This window comes from Hyperolius riggenbachi, chromosome 1 (assembly GCF_040937935.1).
Source record: "Hyperolius riggenbachi isolate aHypRig1 chromosome 1, aHypRig1.pri, whole genome shotgun sequence".
NCBI classification, from domain to species: domain Eukaryota; kingdom Metazoa; phylum Chordata; class Amphibia; order Anura; family Hyperoliidae; genus Hyperolius; species Hyperolius riggenbachi.
In genome coordinates, this window is record NC_090646.1 from 663,905,849 (window position 1) to 663,927,716 (window position 21,868).

The following is a 21,868-nucleotide window of genomic DNA, read 5'->3' on the forward strand; positions in this document are numbered from 1 at the left end:
CGCTACGCAGATGTTATTGCGTGTACTGCGTACCCCTACGCATATACGTCACCCCGTAGGCATCTGTGCAGACACATCTCCCTGGCGACGTCCATCCCCGCGCGAGCCATCTCCATGGAAACGGGGAAGCCAGTAAACCAGCAGGGTCTGTAGAAAGAAAAAGGCCATAATATAGGGAAAAGCCAAGTTAAGCCTAGTTAAAGGGGACAAACATAAAATATCAAAACTAAATATATAAAGAGACCTAGACGGGTGATGGCACAGTGTCGAACGTGGCCACCCATCACAGGAGCGATGACAGGTCATATTCTTTATTGAGACCTCTCGGATGAAGACAGTCAAGTGTCCTGATCCAAAAGGCCTCCCTGTAAAGGAGTCTTTTTAATCTACTACCCCCTCCTTTATTGGGAGGGATTGCTTCAATGACCTGATATCGCAACTGATTGATGCTGTGACCACATTCAACAAAATGCGCCGGAACCGATTGATCAATTAGTTTGTTACGAATAGCAGATTTATGGGCTGATATTCTGACTTTAACCTTGGAAGTCGTTTGACCCACATAGATAAGCCCACAGGGGCACTTAAGTAGGTAAACCACATATTGTGTATCACAATTAAAACATCCCCTAATATAAAATCTTTTACCAGAGTGAGGGTGAACAAAGTATGGGGACCTAATGACTGAGTGACAGTGCACGCAGTTGAGACAAGGGAATGTACCCCTGCGAGTAGAAAGTTCAGGAGGTCTAACAAGTGTCCTCATTTCAGCGTGTACCAACCTATCACGTAAGGTAGGTGCACGTTTATATGAAAGCAGGGGGGGCTGTTGAAATTCGCTAACCGAGGGGAAAGAGTGCGACAAAGAAGGCCAATGCTTTTTTAAAATATTACCAATGGAATTACTCCAAATGTTGAACTGTGAGACAAAAGGCAAACGGTTGCCCGCACTCCTTCTCATCTGTCGACCAGCCAGAGATTCACTCGCCTCACCGCGTGCAGCCCGCACCAAATCAGAAGGATACTCGCGGGCCAAAAATTTACTGGACATCTCATCGAATCTAGATTCACGTGTCCTATCATCACACACTATACGGCCTATTCGCATAAACTGGCTTTTTGGAATGGCTCGTTTTGTATTAGTGGGGTGAAAGCTGTCATAAGACAGAATGGCATTGCGGTCTGTCGGCTTAGTATAAAGATCGGTGCGTAAGCTGCCTGATTCAAAATATACCATCGTGTCTAAAAAGTTAACACGCTGGCAATCACTATGAACTGTAAGGCGAATAGCTTCGCACTGTTGATGTAAATAGGTCACAAGCTCGTCAAGGGTCGAACGCGGCCCCGCCCACACGCAAAATATATCATCTATATATCTAAGCCAAATTTTGGCATATTTTTGAAAAATACGATTCGTGTATACAAAACTTTCTTCGTAAACGTTCATGTATATATTTGCGTAGGACGGAGCCACGTTCGACCCCATCGCTGTACCCCGAACCTGTAAATAGAATTGATCGTTAAAGGCAAAGTAGTTACAATTGAGCACTATACGTAACAGTTCAATCACAAAGTCAATCTGAGGGTCGGAAAAATCAGAAGCCACAAATAATGTGTGTCGCACCGCCTCTACACCCCCATCATGTGGGATGGAGGTGTAGAGGCTCTCGACATCCATGGTAACTAATAGGCAATCCTCGGGGAGATCCCCAAGTTTGTCTATAGACTCAAGGAACATAGCTGTGTCCCTTAGGTATGACTTTTGAGCTAGAACATAGGGCCTTAACAGGTAATCTAAATATTTTGCTAGAGGTGATAGTACCGAGTCTATGCCCGACACGATGGGTCGGCCAGGGGGGTGATTGAGTGACTTATGGATTTTTGGACATAGATACAGAACCGGTATCCTTGGATATTCAATCTGCAAAAATTTAGCTAAATGCTCATCTATGAGATTGTCTCTCAAGGATTTCTCTATAATAAGTGAAATCCGTTTTTTGATATCAGGCAGAGGGTCGCAGGGTAGTGGCTGGTAAGTGTTGATATCTCCAAGTTGGCGAAATGCCTCCGACAGGTAATCTGTAGTATCCATCACAACCACTGCTCCCCCCTTGTCCGCCGGTTTAATAATGATGGATTTAATGTTCTCCAATTCTGAAATCGCTAGACGTTCCTCTGATGTGAGGTTATGTTTCACATGGATACCTGGGTTATTACTTCTAAATAAAGTGTCAATGTCCTCTGTCACATTTCTAATGTAGTTATCAATCACTTGACATGATGGGGGATTGAAGGAACTTTTGATACGTAGAGGGGTATCCCTCAAGGTAAGCGTAGATGACTCTCCATCGCTATGAGACGTCGGTAGAAATCGTGGCTGGCTGAAGTAATGTTTCAACTTAACCCGTCTGTAGAACTGCTGTAGCTCAATGTCCAGCTGTAAACGATCAGGCCAATGTGTGGGGGAAAAAGAAAGTCCCTTGTTGAGCACTCGTTGTTGTGGTTTCGTAAGTGTGATGGCAGAGATGTTCACCACAATGTTATTAGGACCTATTTCCTTGGCTTCTGTCTTTGGAGCAGTCTCTCTTTGATGTTTCCTGCGGCGTCCACCACGCCGTTTTCGTCTTGGCTGGATGGATCGGTGGAGTCTTCTGGGGTACTGACGGGCAAAAAATCAGAGGAACCATCTCCTGGTTGTTGTTCAATAGGTTTAGGTGCCTGAGGTCCTCCCTTGGGCTGTTTGGGGGGCTGTCTCGGTCGTATCGGTCGTTTTTTTGTGATTGAACTGTTATGTATAGTGCTCAATTGTAACGACTTTGCCTTTAACGATCAATTCTATTTACAGGTTCGGGGTACAGCGATGGGGTCGAACGTCGCTCCGTCCTACGCAGATATATACATGAACGTTTACGAAGAAAGTTTTGTATACACGAATCGTATTTTTCAAAAATATGCCAAAATTTGGCTTAGATATATAGATGATATATTTCAGAATCAGAATCAGAATCATTTATTTCGCCAAGCATGACTGGGTCATACCCGGAATTGGTTTTAGCAACAAAACAGGCCTCACTGGTAGTCAAAGCGAGAAAACAAGACAGTGAAAGACAGATGACAATGCTCTATAGGTACAATGATGCAATGACATTACAGAAACAGCGGGAGACCACTGAGACAAAAAATAAAAGATATAAACACACATAACAGTAGTAGTGCAGAACCCACTCGGTGACATGGGTGCGGCCCCTAAAGGGGTGCGACTATAGGGGGGGTCCTGGTTTGGAGGGAGTTCAAGAGTCTCACCGCTGTGGGGAAAAAAGTGTCCCTGTGCCTCGATGTCTTGGTGGGGAGGGCCAGGAACCTCTGGCCCGATGGAAGTCGTTTGAAGAACCGATGGCCTGGGTGCGACTGATCATTTACAATTTTCATTGCTCTCGACCTCATCCTGGAGTTATGAATGAGCTCCAGCGGGGGGAGGGGTTTTCCAATTATTTTCTCTGCTGTTCTGATAACCCTCTGTAGTTTGTATCTGTCGCTGGCCGAGGCGCCGGCATACCAGACGAGGATGGAGGAGCAAAGGACCGACTCGATGGTGGCAGAGTAGAAAGACTTAAGTAGTTCATGGGTCATGCCAAACTTTTTTAGTTGGCGCAGGAAGAAAAGTCTCTGCTGAGCCTTCTTTTGGGTTGAGATGGTGTTTGCTTTCCAGTTCAGGTCCGCGGAGATCGTGGTGCCCAGGAGACGAACACTTGATACTCTTTCAACTTCAGACCCATCAATATGGATCGGACGGGGGGTGGTGTTTTGCCTTCTGAAGTCAATGAGCATCTCAACGGTTTTGGTAGTATTGAGGACCAGCTTGTTTTTCCTGCACCAATGGCAGATTCTTTCCACCTCCTGACGGTAGGTGCGCTCATCGTTCTTGCTTATGAGGCCAACAATGGTGGTATCGTCAGCAAATTTGATGACCTTTACTGAGTCGGCCATGGATGCGCAGTTGTTTGTGTAAAGCGAGAACAGAAAAGGTGAAAGGACACATCCCTGTGGGGCTCCAGTGTTGGTGATTTTTGGACTGGAGGAGATGTCACCCAGCTTCACAGTTTGGGACCTGTTTGTGAGAAAGTCCGTAATCCAACAGCGGAGGGTAGGGTGGACGTCAAGTGCCATGAGGTTGTTGTGCAGTATGCGTGGGCTAATGGTATTGAATGCTGAGCTGAAATCCAGGAGGAGCATTCTGGCGTATGAGTCCGGTCTGTCCAGGTGGTCCATTATGTACTCCAGGCAGATATTAATCGCATCGTCAGTGGACCTATTTGCTCTATATGCGAATTGGAACTGATCCATTCGGTGCAGTGTGGAGTGCTTAAGAAGGGATAGGACCACTCTCTCAAAGGTTTTCATGACAATAGAAGTGAGGGCCACTGGTCTGAAATTGTTAAGGTCTGAGACTCCTTGCTTCTTTGGAACAGGGATAATGGTGGACTTTTTAAAGCATGTGGGAACCTTGCCTTCCTTTAAGGACTTGGAGTATATGGAAGTGAGGACGGGGGCCAGCTGCCGTGAGCAGGTTTTCAGACAGGCTGGAGACACACCATCCGGGCCTGAGGCTTTCCTGGCATTCAGCGTGGAAAGGTGCCGCAAAACTTCAGCCTCGCTCACTGCTAGAGGGGGAGCGTTCGGGGTTGCGGAGAGGAGGGCAGAGGTTGCTGTCTGCCTCTGTGAGTCTGCCGGGTCCTCGAACCTGCAATAGAAGTTGCTGAGTTCCTCGGCTAGCTCAGCAGTTGGTGTTGCATGTTGAGGGGAAGGCTTATAATTTGTGGCCGACTTGAGCCCCTTCCAAACGGCCCGTGGGTCGTTTGAGCTAAGGTTCTGTTTTATCCTTTCTGCGTACGCCCTTTTTGCAGCTCTTAGTTCCTTGTTGAGGGAGTTCCTAGCCTTCCTGAAGTCCTCTAAGGAGCCGGACTTGTGTGCAGCTTCTTTACTCTTACGCAGCTGGCGTAGCTTATTCGAAAACCATGGTTTATTGTTCGGGTAGATTTTAAAGGACTTTGAGGGAATGCAGGATTCCTCGCAGAATCTTATGTAGGATGTGACAGAGTCTGCCCACTCGTCCAGGTTTGGTGATTCCAGAGCTTTCCAGTCTGTGCTATCAAGACAGGCCTGGAGCTGGCTTTTTGCCTCGTCTGACCACACTTTTGCAGACTTTAGGACCGGCTTTGCTGAGTCCAGTCGCCTCCTGTAGGTGGGGACCAGGTGGATGAGGCAGTGGTCGGATGAGCCCAGTGCTGCCCATGGGATGGCTTTATAAGCGTCTTTCAGGATTGTATAGCAGTGGTCGAGTGTGCTGGCATTCCTGGTGGGGCAGGATACATGTTGATGAAACCGTGGCAGCTCCCGGCGGAGGTTGGCTTTGTTAAAATCGCCCATAACTATGAACAAGGAGTCCGGCAGGGTCGTTTCCCACTGCATTATGATATCACTAAGGTCACGTTCAGCAAGTTTGACGTCGGCATCAGGCGGGATGTATACTCCTGCGAAGACATAGGAGGCGAACTCTCTGGGTGAGTACGTCGGCCTGCAGTTGACAAGTAGGAGTTCAAGTTCGGGGGTGCACTTCCTGGCCAATACCGATGTGTTCGGACACCATAAGGAGTTAATGTAAAGACAGACCCCACCGCCTTTCCGTTTCCCTGACAGTGTATGGTCTCGGTCCGCTCGGATGAGGTTGAAACCCGGGAGAAGTAGAGCATTATCTGGAATGTTCTCGTGTAGCCATGTCTCTGTAAAACAGAGTACTGGGGTGTTGCTGCCGATCTCCCGCTTATCGCCAAGGAGGCGAAGTTCATCTAGTTTATTGGGAAGGGAGCGGACATATATTTTGCGTGTGGGCGGGGCCGCGTTCGACCCTTGACGAGCTTGTGACCTATTTACATCAACAGTGCGAAGCTATTCGCCTTACATTTCATAGTGATTGCCAGCGTGTTAACTTTTTAGACACGATGGTATATTTTGAATCAGGCAGCTTACGCACCGATCTTTATACTAAGCTGACAGACCGCAATGCCATTCTGTCTTATGACAGCTTTCACCCCACTAATACAAAACGAGCCATTCCAAAAAGCCAGTTTATGCGAATAGGCCGTATAGTGTGTGATGATAGGACACGTGAATCTAGATTCGATGAGATGTCCAGTAAATTTTTGGCCTTTGAGTATTCTTCTGACTTGGTGCGGGCTGCACGCGGTGAGGCGAGTGAATCTCTGGCTGGTCGACAGATGAGAAGGAGTGCGGGCAACCGTTTGCCTTTTGTCTCACAGTTCAACATTTGGAGTAATTCCATTGGTAATATTTTAAAAAAGCATTGGCCTTCTTTGTCGCACTCCTTCCCCTCGGTTAGCGAATTTCAACAGCCCCCCCTGCTTTCATATAAACGTGCACCTACCTTACGTGATAGGTTGGTACACGCTGAAATGAGGACACTTGTTAGACCTCCTGAACTTTCTACTCGCAGGGGTACATTCCCTTGTCTCAACTGCGTGCACTGTCACTCAGTCATTAGGTCCCCATACTTTGTTCACCCTCACTCTGGTAAAAGATTTTATATTAGGGGATGTTTTAATTGTGATACACAATATGTGGTTTACCTACTTAAAGAGACACTGAAGCGAAAAAAAAATGATGATATTATGATTTGTATGTGTAGTACAGCTAAGAAAAAAAACATTAAGATCAGATACATCAGTCTAATTGTTTCCAGTACAGGAAGAGTTGAGAAACTCCAGTTGTTATCTCTATGCAAAAAAGCTATTAAGCTCTCCGACTAACTTGGTCGTGGAGAGGGCTGTTATCTGACTTTTATTATCTCAACTGTAATTGAACTGTTTACTTTTCCTCTGCTAGAGGAGAATTCATTACTTCACAGACTGCTCTGAAAGACTCATTTTGAATGCTGAGTGTTGTGTAATCTGCACATATTATAGGATAATGCAATGTTAGAAAAAACACTATATACCTGAAAATAAAAATATGAGAATATTTTCTTTGCTGCTAATCTTCTAGTAATTATTCATAGTACACAACCAATTCATTATATCATATTTTTTTTTTCGCTTCAGTGTCTCTTTAAGTGCCCCTGTGGGCTTATCTATGTGGGTCAAACGACCTACAAGGTTAAAGTCAGAATATCAGCCCATAAATCTGCTATTCGTAACAAACGAATTGATCAATCGGTTCCGGCGCATTTTGTTGAATGTGGTCACAGCGTCAATCAGTTGCGATATCAGGTCATGGTGTACTGGTTAAGGGCTCTGCCTCTGACATGGGAGACCTGGGTTTGAATTTCGGCTCTGCCTGTTCAGTAAGCCAGTAATTCAGTAAGGAGTTCATTGGGCAAGACTCCCTAACACTGCTACTGCCTACTGAGTGCGCTCTAGTGGCTGCCTCGCAAGCGCTTTGAGTCTGACAGGAGAAAGGTGCTATACAAATACTGCCATTATTATTGAAGCAATCCCTCCCAATAAAAGAGGGGGTAGTAGATTAAAAAGACTCCTTTACAGGGAGGCCTTTTGGATCAGGACACTTGACTGTCTTCATCCGAGAGGTCTCAATAAAGAATATGACCTGTCACCGCTCCTGTGATGGGTGGCCACGTTCGACACTGTGCCATCACCCGTCTAGGTCTCTTTATATATTTAGTTTTGATATTTTATGTTTGTCCCCTTTAACTAGGCTTAACTTGGCTTTTCCCTATATTATGGCCTTTTTCTTTCTACAGACCCTGCTGGTTTACTGGCTTCCCCGTTTCCATGGAGATGGCTCGCGCGGGGATGGACGTCGCCAGGGAGATGCGTCTGCACAGATGTCTATGGGGTGACGTATATGCGTAGGGGTACGCAGTACACGCAATAACATCTGCATAGCGTGCGACCTCTGCGCTCCATGCGTTGCCCTGTTGCGTGGCCTACCACTTCCGGGTTGGTCACAAGGCGCTGGCGTCAGGCGCACTCCAATGTGGTGGACGCGTCCGCCTTCGGTGGGCGTGCCCTGCCGCAGACGGCGGCGCCGCTATCCCAGTGGTCCCTATCTGCATGGGGCGTGGAGGCCAGGACAGGTAAGCGGTGCTATACACACAGGCCGCTATATACCACTACTAGTTTCCCCTCAGGTCCGCTGGAGAGAGAGGACCAATGATTGGTTAGTGAGTCACAATGTAGGTGTGGTTTGTAAATAGGTGGGGTATATTAACTGCTTGTTCTATGTATACAATTGAACACTTGCTTGAGAAAGAAATCCTTTTCGAAACATCGCATCTTTGTGACAAGTTTGTCTCGATGATACTTCAATAAAAGAGCTATAAGTTACCTTGGATGGTGCCGGCCTATCTTTCACTACAAGCTTTATCCGGTTGGTCCCCGGACGGCCTTGGCACATCCTTATTACTATTGGAAGGTGTGCCTCCTCTTCATATTCTACTACATCAGACAATATACACAGATAATACAATTATCACGCTGGTGCTTGACAGCATAATAACGCAGGTAGTATACAATAAATGTACAATCAAGATAGATATTCAGTCATAACTTGTGCACAAGTTTTACAAAGTAAGGTACAAAATCGTCAGGCTTAATCGTAGTCAAACTCGAGCAGGGTCATAAACGTGAATCAGATGTCAGTCGTATTGCAAGGGTCAAAGAATAACGGAGTCAGGGACAGGCCGGGTCGGTAACAGGAATCAGATGACTGAGGTACAGAATTGAGAGGCTTAAGCAGAGTCAGAGGGCAAGCAAGGTCGGTACACAGAAAAATATAGTGGTAACAATAATCAATACGAAAATAACAAACGACTGACTAACTGGAGTACATATATATTGTGCGTCTACACAATATATCAATGTATCTCTAATAGGCTTTCTAGCTAGACCTGAAACCAGCGAACTGATTAGTATCAAGGCCAGCGAGCAACTGAAGCTCCTGGCCTTATATACAAACTCCCAATCCAGCAGTCACTTCCCCTTTTAGGTGATGCCACGGTGACGTCACCTGCCGTCCTCCCTAACTCTCCTCCTGAACCTATAAGGCTCACTTAGGCGCGCGCGCGTAATGCGACCTTCGAGCCGCACACGAGCTGGAAGACACCGCCGGAGGGATGCCACCAGAAGATACCTGCTGTGCAGTCCCGCCGCTTGCCCGGACCACGCCGGAGACGCTGCGGGACCTGCCGCTGGAAGGTAAGATTATTACAGGTATATCGCGATGGTACATGCTAGGTTGGCTTCAGCATGTAGTGTTGGTGGTATAGTGGTGAGCATGGCTGCCTTCCAAGCAGTTGACCTGGGTTCGATACCTGGCCAATGTATGTGAGCTTGCTTTTGACATCCTACAAATCTCCGGAAGACAAGATCCATGAACAGTGAGGAGGAGGGACCACTTCCGGTTTTCAACCTGGATATCTGAATCTGACCGGATATTGGGTTTGGATATCCCATTCTACTCGGATACCCAAAAGTTTGGATTCGGATCCGGATATCTGGGTATGCGGATCCGAATCTATCCGGATTTAAAAAATTGGTATCCGAGCACCCCTGGCCGCAGTACCACACAAAGGGCCTGATTCACAAAGCGGTGATAACTCAGTTATCACGCCTAAAATACTTTAGGCGTGATAACCTTTGCACTAGCTAAACAGTTATCACCTGAAGTGCATTTCGCGGACTTTTGCGCACGCAATTTGCCGCGATTCGCGCGATCGCGAACTTTTGCGCGTGCAATTTGGCAAATTGCGCGCGCAAAAGTCCGCGATCGCGCGAATCGCGGCAAATTGCGTGCGCAAAAGTCCACGAAATGCACTTCACGTAATAACTGTTTAGCTAGTGCAAAAGTTATCACGCCTAAAGTCTTTTAGGCGTGATAACTGAGTTATCACCGCTTTGTGAATCAGGCCCAAAGTCACACAGCAAGGACGGCTACCTAAGATGGCCGCCACCTTATATAGAGGAGGGGAGGGCCAGGCTCCCCTCCTCTGATTGGTTGCTAGGGCCTCGGCTGGGGGCCTTCTGATTGGCCAAATGACGTCATCCCCTGGATACCGAATCATAATTCATGATCACGGGTTAACACCCGTGATCACGGCTGAATTCGAAAGTGACTATTCGGGTACATTTGAATTCGGGATCAGCAGCGATCTTCGAATTCAAATTCAAGTTCGGAAACCAAGCAAAACAACGGGTAAATTCGAATTTGCGATCTCTGGCGAGCACCCCTGCCTCTGTAGACTGTCGTTGTGCAATGGATAATGAATATGGATACATCTGTATAAATCTTATAGACAACACAGAATCTGCAGACATGGCCATTTATACACTTGTCTGCAGCCTGGAAATGTCCTTATTTGTCACATATACGCAGAGCCAGGTGTACTGGGGGCTGCAGTATGGATGTACCCCCAAACCAGCCACAATCCCCCATAATCCCTCCCCAGTCACGGCAATGGGTGTCACATATACACAGAGCCAGGTGTACTGGGGCTGCAGTATGGATGTACCCCCAAACCAGCCACAATCCCCCCATAATCCCTCCCTAGTCACTGCAATGGATGTCACATATACACAGAGCCAGGTGTACTGGGGGCTGCAGTATGGATGTATCCCCAAACCAGCCGCAATCCCCCCATAATCCCTCCCTAGTCACTGCAATGGATGTCACATATACACAGAGCCAGGTGTACTGGGGGCTGCAGTATGGATGTATCCCCAAACCAGCCGCAATCCCCCCATAATCCCTCCCTAGTCACTGCAATGGATGTCACATATACACAGAGCCAGGTGTACTGGGGGCTGCAGTATGGATGTACCCCCAAACCAGCCACAATCCCCCCATAATCCCTCCTCCAGTCACTGCAATGGATGTCACATATACACAGAGCCATGTGTACTGGGGGCTGCAGTATGGATGTACCACCAAACCAGCCACAATCCCCCATAATGCCTCCCCAGTCACTGCAATGGGTGTCACATATACACAGAGCCAGGTGTACTGGGGGCTGCAGTATGGGTGTACCTCCAAACCAGCCACAATCCTCCATAATGCCTCCCCAGTCACTGCAATGGGTGTCACATATACACAGAGCCAGGTGTACTGGGGGCTGCAGTATGGATGTACCTCCAAACCAGCCACAATCCTCCATAATGCCTCCCCAGTCACTGCAATGGGTGTCACATATACACAGAGCCAGGTGTACTGGGGCTGCAGTATGGGTGTACCCCCAAACCAGCCACAATCCCCCATAATCCCTCCCCAGTCACTGCAATGGGTGTCACATATACACAGAGCCAGGTGTACTGGGGGCTGCAGTATGGATGTACCCCCAAACCAGCCACAATCCCCCATAATCCCTCCCCAGTCACTGCAATGGGTGTCACATATACACAGAGCCAGGTGTACTGGGGGCTGCAGTATGGATGTACCTCCAAACCAGCCACAATCCTCCATAATGCCTCCCCAGTCACTGCAATGGGTGTCACATATACACAGAGCCAGGTGTACTGGGGCTGCAGTATGGATGAACCCCCAAACCAGCCACAATCCCCCCATATTCTCTCCCCAGTCACTGCAATAGATGTCACATATACACAGAGCCAGGTGTACTGGGGGCTGCAGTATAGATGTACCCCCAAACCAGCCACAATCCCCCCATAATCCCTCCCCAGTCACTGCAATAGATGTCACATATACACAGAGCCAGGTGTACTGGGGGCTGCAGTATGAATGTACCCCCAAACCAGCCACAATTCCCCCATAATCCCTCCCCAGCCACTGCAATGGGTGTCACATATACACAGAGCCAGGTGTACTGGGGGCTGCAGTATGGATGTACCCCCAAACCAGCTACAATCCCCCATAATCCTTCCCCCAGTCACTGCAATGGGTGTCCCATATACACAGAGCCAGGTGTACTGGGGGCTGCAATATGGATGTACCCCCAAACCAGCCACAATCCCCCATAATCCCTCCCCAGTCACCGCAATGGGTATCACATATACACACAGCCAGGTGTACTGGGGGCTGCAGTATGGATGTACCCCCAAACCAGCCACAATCCCCCATAATCCCTCCCCAGTCACTGCAATGGGTGTCACATATACACAGAGCCAGGTGTACTGGGGGCTGCAGTATGGATGTACCCCCAAACCAGCCACAATCCCCCATAATCCCCCCACAGTCACTGCAATGGGTGTCACATATACACAGAGCCAGGTGTACTGGGGGCTGCAGTATGGATGTACCCCCAAACCAGCCACACCCCCCATAATCCCTCCCCAGTCACTGCAATGGGTGTCACATATACACAGAGCCAGGTGTACTGGGGCTGCAGTATGGATGTACCTCCAAACCAGCCACAATTCCCCATAATCCCTCCCCAGTCACTGCAATGGGTGTCACATATACACAGAGCCAGGTGTACTGGGGGCTGCAGTATGGATATACCCCCAAACCAGCCACAATCCCCCCATAATCCCTCTCCAGTCACTGCAATGGTGTCACATATACACAGAGCCAGGTGTACTGGGGGCTGCAGTATGGATGTACCCCCAAACCAGCCACAATCCCCCCATAATCCCTCCCCCAGTCTCTGCAATGGATGTCACATATACAGAGCCAGGTGTACTGGGGGCTGCAGTATGGATGTACCCCCAAACCAGCCACAATCCCCCATAATCCCTCCCCAGTCACTGCAATGGGTGTCACTATTGGGGGAGGGGGGTGAGAATGGAAAATGATGATGAAATAAAGGGAAATAATTCTGCTGATCTCTGCTGCAATCAGGGCTGTTATACTCACTCTAATTCCTCTATCCGGCTTGTTGTCAGAGCCGCCATCAGGACACTGAATTCATCACCCCCCAGACTGTTAATAGACAGGTCTAGCTTCCTCAGAGTCTGGTTATTTCTTATCCCGGATGCCAGGTGGGGGCCGCAACTGGAGGGCAGATGATTATCCCCCAAACTGCAGGAGAAGAGAAGAAGTCTATAAAATCTGCATACAATTTGTATTTAAACAATCTTTAAAATGAAAATGCCGTCCCTACATATATCCTCAGCTAGAGGGCAGTATAATGTTATTAGGTTAATGAATGAGATAGGGACTGTGGGTTTGTTCTCAACCTGAATCTGTTCTTAAGTCGGAACACTGTTCCACCTCTCTCTGTCCTCTGTGTCTCCTATGTGCCCCCTTTGCCTTCAGTATCCCCCCACTGTGCCATCTCTGTCCGTTGTCCCACTCTGTGTCACCTTTGCCCCCTGTACCTCCTCTGTGCCCCCCTGTGCCTCCAGTGTTACCCTGTGTGTCACCTCTGCCCCTGGAAGCTCCTCTGTGCCCCCCTCTGTTGCTCTAGTGACCACATTTGTGTCATCTCTGCCCCCTGTACTTCCACAGTGTCCCCCTGTGCCTCCAGTGTCCCCCTGTGTGTAACCTCTGCCCTCTTTACCTCCTCTGTGCCTCCAGTGCCCCCTGTGTGTAACCTCTGTCCCCTGTACCTCCTCTGTGCCCCTAGTGTCCCCTTGTATGTCACCTCTGCCTTTGTACCTCCTCTGTGCCCCTAGTGTCCCCTTGTATGTCACCTCTGCCTTTGTACCACCTCTGTGCCCCCCTGTGCCTCCAGTGTCCCCCTCTGTGTCACCTCTGCCCCCTGTACCTCCTCTGTGCCCTCCTGTGCCTCCAGTGTCCCCCTGTGTGTCACATCTGCCCTCCTTACTTCCTCTGTGCCTCCCTCTGTGTCACCTCTTCTCCCTTTACCTCCTCTGTGCCCCCTGTTCCTCCAGTGTCCCCCTCTGTGTCACCTCTGCCCCCTGTACCTCCTCTGTGTCCTCCTGTGCCTCCAGTGTCCCACTGTGTGTCACATCTGCCCTCCTTACTTCCTCTGTGCCTCCCTCTGTGTCACCTCTGCTCCCTTTTCCTCCTCTGTGCCCCCTGTTCCTCCAGTGTCCCCCTCTGTGTCACCTCTGCCCCCTGTACCTCCTCTGTGCCCTCCTGTGCCTCCAGTGTCCCCCTGTGTGTCACATCTGCCCTCCTTACTTCCTCTGTGCCTCCCTCTGTGTCACCTCTGCTCCCTTTACCTCCTCTGTGCCCCCTGTGCCTCCAGTGTCCCCCTCTGTGTCACCTCTGCCCCCTGTACCTCCTTTGTGCCCTTCTGTGCCTCCAATGTCCCCCTGTGTGTCACATCTGCCCTCCTTACTTCCTCTGTGCCTCCCTCTGTGTCACCTCTGCTCCCTTTACCTCCTCTGTGCCCCCCTGTGCCTCCAGTGTCCCCCTGTGTGTCACCTCTCCCCCCTGTACCTCCTCTGTCTCCCCCTGTGCCCCCCTCTGTGTCACCTCTGCCCCCTGTACCTGCTTATACACATATTTTTCTTTGAATTTTTAAAAATCAATTTTCTTAAAAACTAAAAATCTAATTTAAAAATATTTTTTTTATTGACTTGTTCCCACATAATGCATGCTGTTCATATCGGCTGGTGTTCGTAAGTCAGGGATTACCTCTACTCACAAGTAATACTGTTTGCTCTGTGTTACACAAAACAATCCTATTTTAATTTAACACACTGTATATATGTGACATGAATATTCCATTATTACCACTTGCAGGCAAGCAGCAATGTACAGCCATGCTACAGAGAGTTCAGGTCACCTCACACAGCAGACTGACTCACACAGGAGGGCACCCATCCCCCACATTGTCAGAATAGAGTAAATGGGATGAGCTCTGTCCCATTTATATCAGTGTTACAGGGGGTGCCTCTGGGCATGAAGGGGGTGCTTTTTACTTATTGGAAAGCCCAGGATGCCTCCCCATCACCTGTGCAGAATGTGAGGTCTGTTTATTATAACCCAGACTGCAGACACAGAGGAGATGTTATCAGACAATTACAGGAGACTCCATCATGTGCTAAATAAAGGTGTCCCTAAACTGATATCAGAAATCACAATTAGTCTCTCAGTACGGATGTCCTTGCTTACTAGGGCTGTGGAGTCGGTACAAAAATCCTGCGACTCCGACTCCTCCAATTTGCATATTATAATTTTGTTGATTAAAAGTATGTAACATAAAATGCAACTGCCAACGCTTAGGAATTTTAAAAGGCAACTGAACTGAGGGATATGGAGGCTGCCATATTTATTCCCTTTTAATCAATACCAGTTACCTGGCTATCCAGCTGATGTTCTGCCTCTAATACTTTTAGTCATAGACTTAGGCCTCGTTCACATCATACGCGCTTCCGTGCGCATTTGGAATCGCGTATGAAGTGGTAACATGCAAGAACGGCAGAAGGATATAGACAGCCCTTCTGCCGTTCACATCAAATGTGCTTCACAGCAGTACGATGCGCTATGATGCACTTGCGTACTGCTGCATACATTCTGCCCGCAAGAGCACAGCTGACACATTCACTGTCAATTGATGGGATCAGCAGTGCAGCGGGTAGCAGATGGCGTGCGATCGTATGCGTTGCATTCCGAACGCACGACCATCTGCGCTGCATAGATGTGAATGAGGCCTAAAACTAGTCCTTGGCAAGAGTACTTGTAGAAGGTACAGACAGAAACAAAGAACATCTATCAGGCCCTAGGCAATGTAACTGTGGGTACATGTAAGAGTGAGGTGCAGGTACTCTGCAGGGGAATGAGGGGATACTTCTTCTATTACACATCTGAACATGGATCAGGCCCTAGGCAATGTAACTGTGGGTACATGTAAGAGTGATGTGCAGGTACTCTGCAGGGGAATGAGGAGATTCTTCCTCTATTACACATTCTTCATGCACAATCTGCACCAGGTTTATGGGTGATAGACAACACCTCTGTGTTCAATGTGCACAACATTCTCAGTGGATTCTCTGCAGCTCTTTGCGGAGTGCATATGTAGAGTATAGTACTACTGTGTAAACCTGAGACAGATGAAAGTTTTATACATCCCTGGGCTCCAGCCCCCTTCAAGCTAATCAGTCCCTCACTGTCCTCCTCCACCACCTGGATCTTCTGCTATGGGTCCAGGTACTTGAGCCAGTCTGGCGTAGTGCGCATGGACACACTCCGCCGCCGGGAGCGTACCAGACCTGCACAGCACTATTGCGCAGGTGCAGAATGCTCCTGGCTGTAGGAGCGACATGTGGCCGGACTGTGCTGTCTGGCTGAATTACCAGGACTCATAGCAGAAGATCCAGGTGGCGGATGAGAACAGCTAGGGAATGATTAGCCTGAAGGGGGCTAGAGGAAGCCCCAGGTATGTATAAAACTTTTCTTTTCATCCGCCTCAGGTACCCTTTAATTCGTAGTCACCAAACCAAATTTTAACAACATATCAAATCATTTGATTTCATCAGCAAAGAGAGTGCATACATTTGCATAAATCAGCATCAATGCAGAATTATTTCCATCTCATTGACCATCTCTATTAGTGACACGGCTACACATCAGGCTTTATTCTTACAGCATAGATGTTATTTACGCAGAAAAAGTGGGATCAGCGCATCACCAGGCCGCCTCTGGATGGCCTCAGCTCAGAGATGCGCTGAGCCCCCCCAGGAACTACAAAACGCACCTTGAACCCAAACAGAGGCTCTGCATATACACCAAAGAAAAACTATCAAGTGGGAGCAGCTGACCAGAATTAAATCAAACATAGCAAAGAAATGAACAGCGCTACTTAAAAACAGATGAATGCTTACCTGCAAAAAAGTGCAGACCCCACTCATGGGATACAAATACACAATGAGCACACATACAACCTGTCTGCCACTTGGAGGATGTTAGTTTCCACTAACAGTTTGCATGCAATTTGTTAGGTACTCGTCCCTCCCACTGTCGAAGAAGTCTTTCCTCCATGGGAGGGGACCTAACACTAACTCCAAGTGGCAGACAGGTTGTATGTGTGCTCATTGTGTATTTGTATCCCATGAGTGGGGTCTGCACTTTTTTGCAGGTAAGCATTCATCTGTTTTTAAGTGTAGATGTTGTTTAGTATATATGTTATGGCCAAAACCAGAAATCGGCCAATTCTAGAATTGGCCGGCCATTACTAGAACTGGCCGATTTGATGTCGGCCAAAGTCCAAAATGCTGAGAATTTCTGACATTGGCCGGCCAGTTCTAGAAACGGCCAAAGTCAGTCGGCCAAAGTCCAAAACGCACAAATCCCAGAACATCCTGGGTCCTGTCTGGCAGCATGAATGGCATTCAGAACTTCCTCCCTGCTCTGAAATATACTCAAAAGCATAATAACCTTTACAGAAAAATCTCTCTTTGTTACAGCTGATACAAATCCGACAATCTGCAGTTTGTCTACTTTCTGCTTTCATGGAAGTAGACCTATTGTTAACAATTAGAGATGTCGCGAACCTCCGATTTTCGGTTCGCGAACCCTGTTCGCGAACCTCCGCGAAAGGTTCGGTTTGCGAAAAAGTTCGCGAACTGCAATAGACTTCAATGGGGAGGTGAAAAAAATTCTGATGGCTGGAAAAATGATAGAAAACATGTTTCGAGAGCTCTAATACCTGGAGGAAGACATGATTGAGTGAGATACACATCAAAAGTCCCTCTCCCCTCCTCCTCCTCCTCCTCCCTCAGGGAGGAGGGTCTCATCTGCCAGGGAATTCCAGTATTTCAAAAACCAGCTTATATACCGTGACCGGGATTTGAACCCAGCTCTCAGTGTATGGTAGGCAACTAACATATCCATTATACCACCAACACTACTAGCTGAAAGTAGCTGAAAGTAGCTGAAAGTAGCTGAAAGTAGCCTAGCATGTACCATTTATGCTCAATGCAAGAGAAAAATTAGACAAGACAAATAACATTTATAGCTCACTTTTCTCCTGGCAGACTCAAAGCACCAGAGCTGCAGCCACTAGGGTACACTCTATAGGCAGTAGCAGTGTTAGGAAGACTTGCCTAAGGTCTCCTACTGAATAGGTGCTGGCTTACTGAACAGACAGAGACGAGATTCAAACCCTGGTCTTCTGTGTCAGAGGCAGAGCCCTTAACCATTACACCATGCAGCCACTGCATATGGATATGTAGCCAGACATGGCCTTGTCTTTTGTGTTCAACAGTTGTCCAAAGAGAACCCCAGATAGCCAGGTAGATTCATATCTCTCTCTCTCTCTCTCTCTTTCTCTCTCTCTCTCTAGTAGGGATGGTCACCGCTTTCCGCGGAATTGTATTTTTGAGCATAAATGGATTGAGCATAAATGGTACATGCTAGGCTGGCTTCAGCATGTAGTGTTGGTGAGAGAGAGAGAGAGAGAGAGAGAGAGAGAGAGAGAGAGAGAGAGAGAGAGAGAAAGAGAGAGAGAGAGAGAGATATGAATCTACCTGGCTATCTGGGGTTCTCTTTGGACAACTGTTGAACACAAAAGACAAGGCCATGTCTGGCTATATATCCATATGCAGTGGCTGCATGGTGTAATGGTTAAGGGCTCTGCCTCTGACGCAGGAGACCAGAGTTCAAATCTCGGCTCTGTCTGTTCAGTAAGCCAGCACCTATTCAGTAGGAGACCTTAGGCAAGTCTTCCTAACACTGCTACTGCCTATAGAGTGTGCCCTAGTGGCTGCAGCTCTGGTGCTTTGAGTCTGCCAGGAGAAAAGTGTGATATAAATGTTATTTGTCTTGTCTAATTTTTCTCTTGCATTGAGCATAAATGGTACATGCTAGGCTACTTTCAGCTACTTTCAGCTACTTTCAGCTACTTTCAGCTAGTAGTGTTGGTGGTATAATAGATATGTTAGTTACCTACCATACACTGAGAGCTGGGTTCAAATCCCTGTCACGGTATATAAGCTGGTTTTTGAAATACTGGAATTCCCTGGCAGATGAGACCCTCCTCCCTCCGGTAGGAGGGAATAGGTAGAATGGTAGAAGGGGTGGAGGGAGCGAGCCACAAGAGGCTAATTAAAATCTCCCTAGCAGAGTGTGTAGCAGCTGTCCCTTAACTAATTAGTGTAGGCAGACAAGTGATTCAAATGGTATAAGGACCTTGCTTGGAGGAGGGAGGGGGGTCGGGCCTCCAGCAGTGTGTTTGGTAATAATGTGCTTGCTGACTGTGTTGTAGAGGGTCAAAGTTTTGCTCAATAGAGCATTATGGGGCGAATCGAACTTCCGCAAAAGTTCGCCTAGTGCAGGCGAACGCGAACCCCCAAAGTTCGCCTGGTTCGCCGGCGAACAGTTTGCTACATATCACTGAAAAATGTGAAAACATCCACATATGGGTAGAAGATGTTATTAGTAAGACTTGTTATGTGCAGACCAAGATAGCGTCTGCCAACCTCAATAGGGTACAGTCTATACGCATTCAGAGTTGCAACTTACGGTACCGCAGAGCCTCTGATCACATTGGGCACTACTGCCGGTTTCTCCGGAACTTCCTGGCAGTCTGGTTCACTGCCCCAAAATCCAGCGTGTTCCCGCTGTACTGACAGCACTCAGTCTCTTCGTCCTTCCAGGCGGGTTTTACCGCCAGAGAGTCCGGCCTCCTTGTAACAACCTTCCCGTGTGATGCTGGTATCCGGGCGCGGCCTGCGTCACTTCCTGCTGCTAAACACCGAAGCCCGCTCGCCACACTTCCGACCAGTGAGTTAGATCCACACAGTTACTCAGGGTGACGTCACCACTCTGGTCTCTTGGATCTTTGTATAGAAACGGCCGTTGCGCGCTCCACAGCACGTATCTCATCCAAGACCAGTCCTCTTGTTACAAAACAAATAGATATGTTAAAACCTCTACGCGTTTCTGCCAATCAGCGTTGGCCTTCTTCAGGAGGGTTTCCTTAACAGTCTGAGGCTGCCATCTTTCACATTGCTTTTATGTGTCAGAAGTAGTTACCACCCCTCAGTTTAATGAGGTCAGGGGTCACGATTTCAATGGCGTTTTTTCTATACAGTAAGTGTTTGTCCATATATTCCCATTTGTTCGATATTCCACCAAGGGGAAAAGATGTACATTCTTATATCAACATTATTCAGTACCTAAATACATTATTCAAATCACAGTCTCCACCCATACGTTTACAGTCAAACCTCTAACCCTCCATTTATCCTACTATAACAGACATTTCATATATTTACAAGATCTAATATCTCATGTGTTACCTTGTAGGTGAAAGGTGAAGATATTTCAATTACATGAACATTACTTGAAAAATGCAAAGAATTCCATTTCGCTGTTGAGTCCCTTAGGGATTAGTGAATCCAGCTGAAAGATCCATTTTGATTCATATCTTGACATTTTATCTATATAATTGCCTCCCCTCTCACTGCGTTCCACTACTTCAAGACCAAAAAAGATAGTCCCCCATACACGACCCCCATGTTGTTCTTTATAATGCTTGGATAGCGGGTGTCCCTCATATTTGTTCTTAATATTATTAAAGTGCTCCCCTATCCTCCTATGGAGGGACCTCTTTGTTCTCCCCACATATCTTTTCTGACAAGGACACTGTATACAGTAAATGACACCACATGACGTGCATGTCATTGAATCCCTAATTCTATATTTTACAGAATCCATTGCCTCAATCTCTACTATCCTGCCTGGATTTCTGGTCCTCTTACAATTGAGGCATATTCCACATCTGGTGAAACCCCCCTTGCCTTTCCTGGCACCGTCCCTCCCCACCTTTTTCCTTTCATTAGCTGCTGTAGCTATCGAGAGTCCTAGATTAGGTGCCCTCCTGAATATCATCTTAGGAATATCAGGCAATTTTTCACCCAAAAACTTATCTTCCTTCAGTACGTCCCAATGTTTACGAATAATATTTGATATTTTATTTGATTGGGATGTATATTGTAAGACAATACTAAAATCATTCCCTTCTGTGGGGAGAACAAAGAGGTCCCTCCATAGGAGGATAGGGGAGCACTTTAATAATATTAAGAACAAATATGAGGGACACCCGCTATCCAAGCATTATAAAGAACAACATGGGGGTCGTGTATGGGGGACTATCTTTTTTGGTCTTGAAGTAGTGGAACGCAGTGAGAGGGGAGGCAATTATATAGATAAAATGTCAAGATATGAATCAAAATGGATCTTTCAGCTGGATTCACTAATCCCTAAGGGACTCAACAGCGAAATGGAATTCTTTGCATTTTTCAAGTAATGTTCATTTAATTGAAATATCTTCACCTTTCACCTACAAGGTAACACATGAGATATTAGATCTTGTAAATATATGAAATGTCTGTTATAGTAGGATAAATGGAGGGTTAGAGGTTTGACTGTAAACGTATGGGTGGAGACTGTGATTTGAATAATGTATTTAGGTACTGAATAATGTTGATATAAGAATGTACATCTTTTCCCCTTGGTGGAATATCGAACAAATGGGAATATATGGACAAACACTTACTGTATAGAAAAAACGCCATTGAAATCGTGACCCCTGACCTCATTAAACTGAGGGGTGGTAACTACTTCTGACACATAAAAGCAATGTGAAAGATGGCAGCCTCAGACTGTTAAGGAAACCCTCCTGAAGAAGGCCAACGCTGATTGGCAGAAACGCGTAGAGGTTTTAACATATCTATTTGTTTTGTAACAAGAGGACTGGTCTTGGATGAGATACGTGCTGTGGAGCGCGCAACGGCCGTTTCTATACAAAGATCCAAGAGACCAGAGTGGTGACGTCACCCTGAGTAACTGTGTGGATCTAACTCACTGGTCGGAAGTGTGGCGAGCGGGCTTCGGTGTTTAGCAGCAGGAAGTGACGCAGGCCGCGCCCGGATACCAGCATCACACGGGAAGGTTGTTACAAGGAGGCCGGACTCTCTGGCGGTAAAACCCGCCTGGAAGGACGAAGAGACTGAGTGCTGTCAGTACA

General features: G+C 47.4%; 1 protein-coding gene across 4 annotated transcripts in view; it reads right to left on the reverse strand.

The window, feature by feature from the left end:
- The window catches only part of LOC137532296 (NACHT, LRR and PYD domains-containing protein 3-like), a 784,203-nt gene that overhangs the window by 139,352 nt on the left and 622,983 nt on the right, over nt 1-21,868 (reverse strand). For all 4 annotated transcript variants that reach the window (XR_011023906.1, XM_068252693.1, XM_068252702.1 and 1 more), the window contains one exon: nt 12,841-13,005. Coding sequence is in view for 3 of the 4 variants with exons in the window: in XM_068252693.1 (XP_068108794.1) it covers nt 12,841-13,005 (165 nt within the window). In the remaining variant the exon portion in view is untranslated. The remainder of the gene's footprint in view (nt 1-12,840; nt 13,006-21,868) is intronic.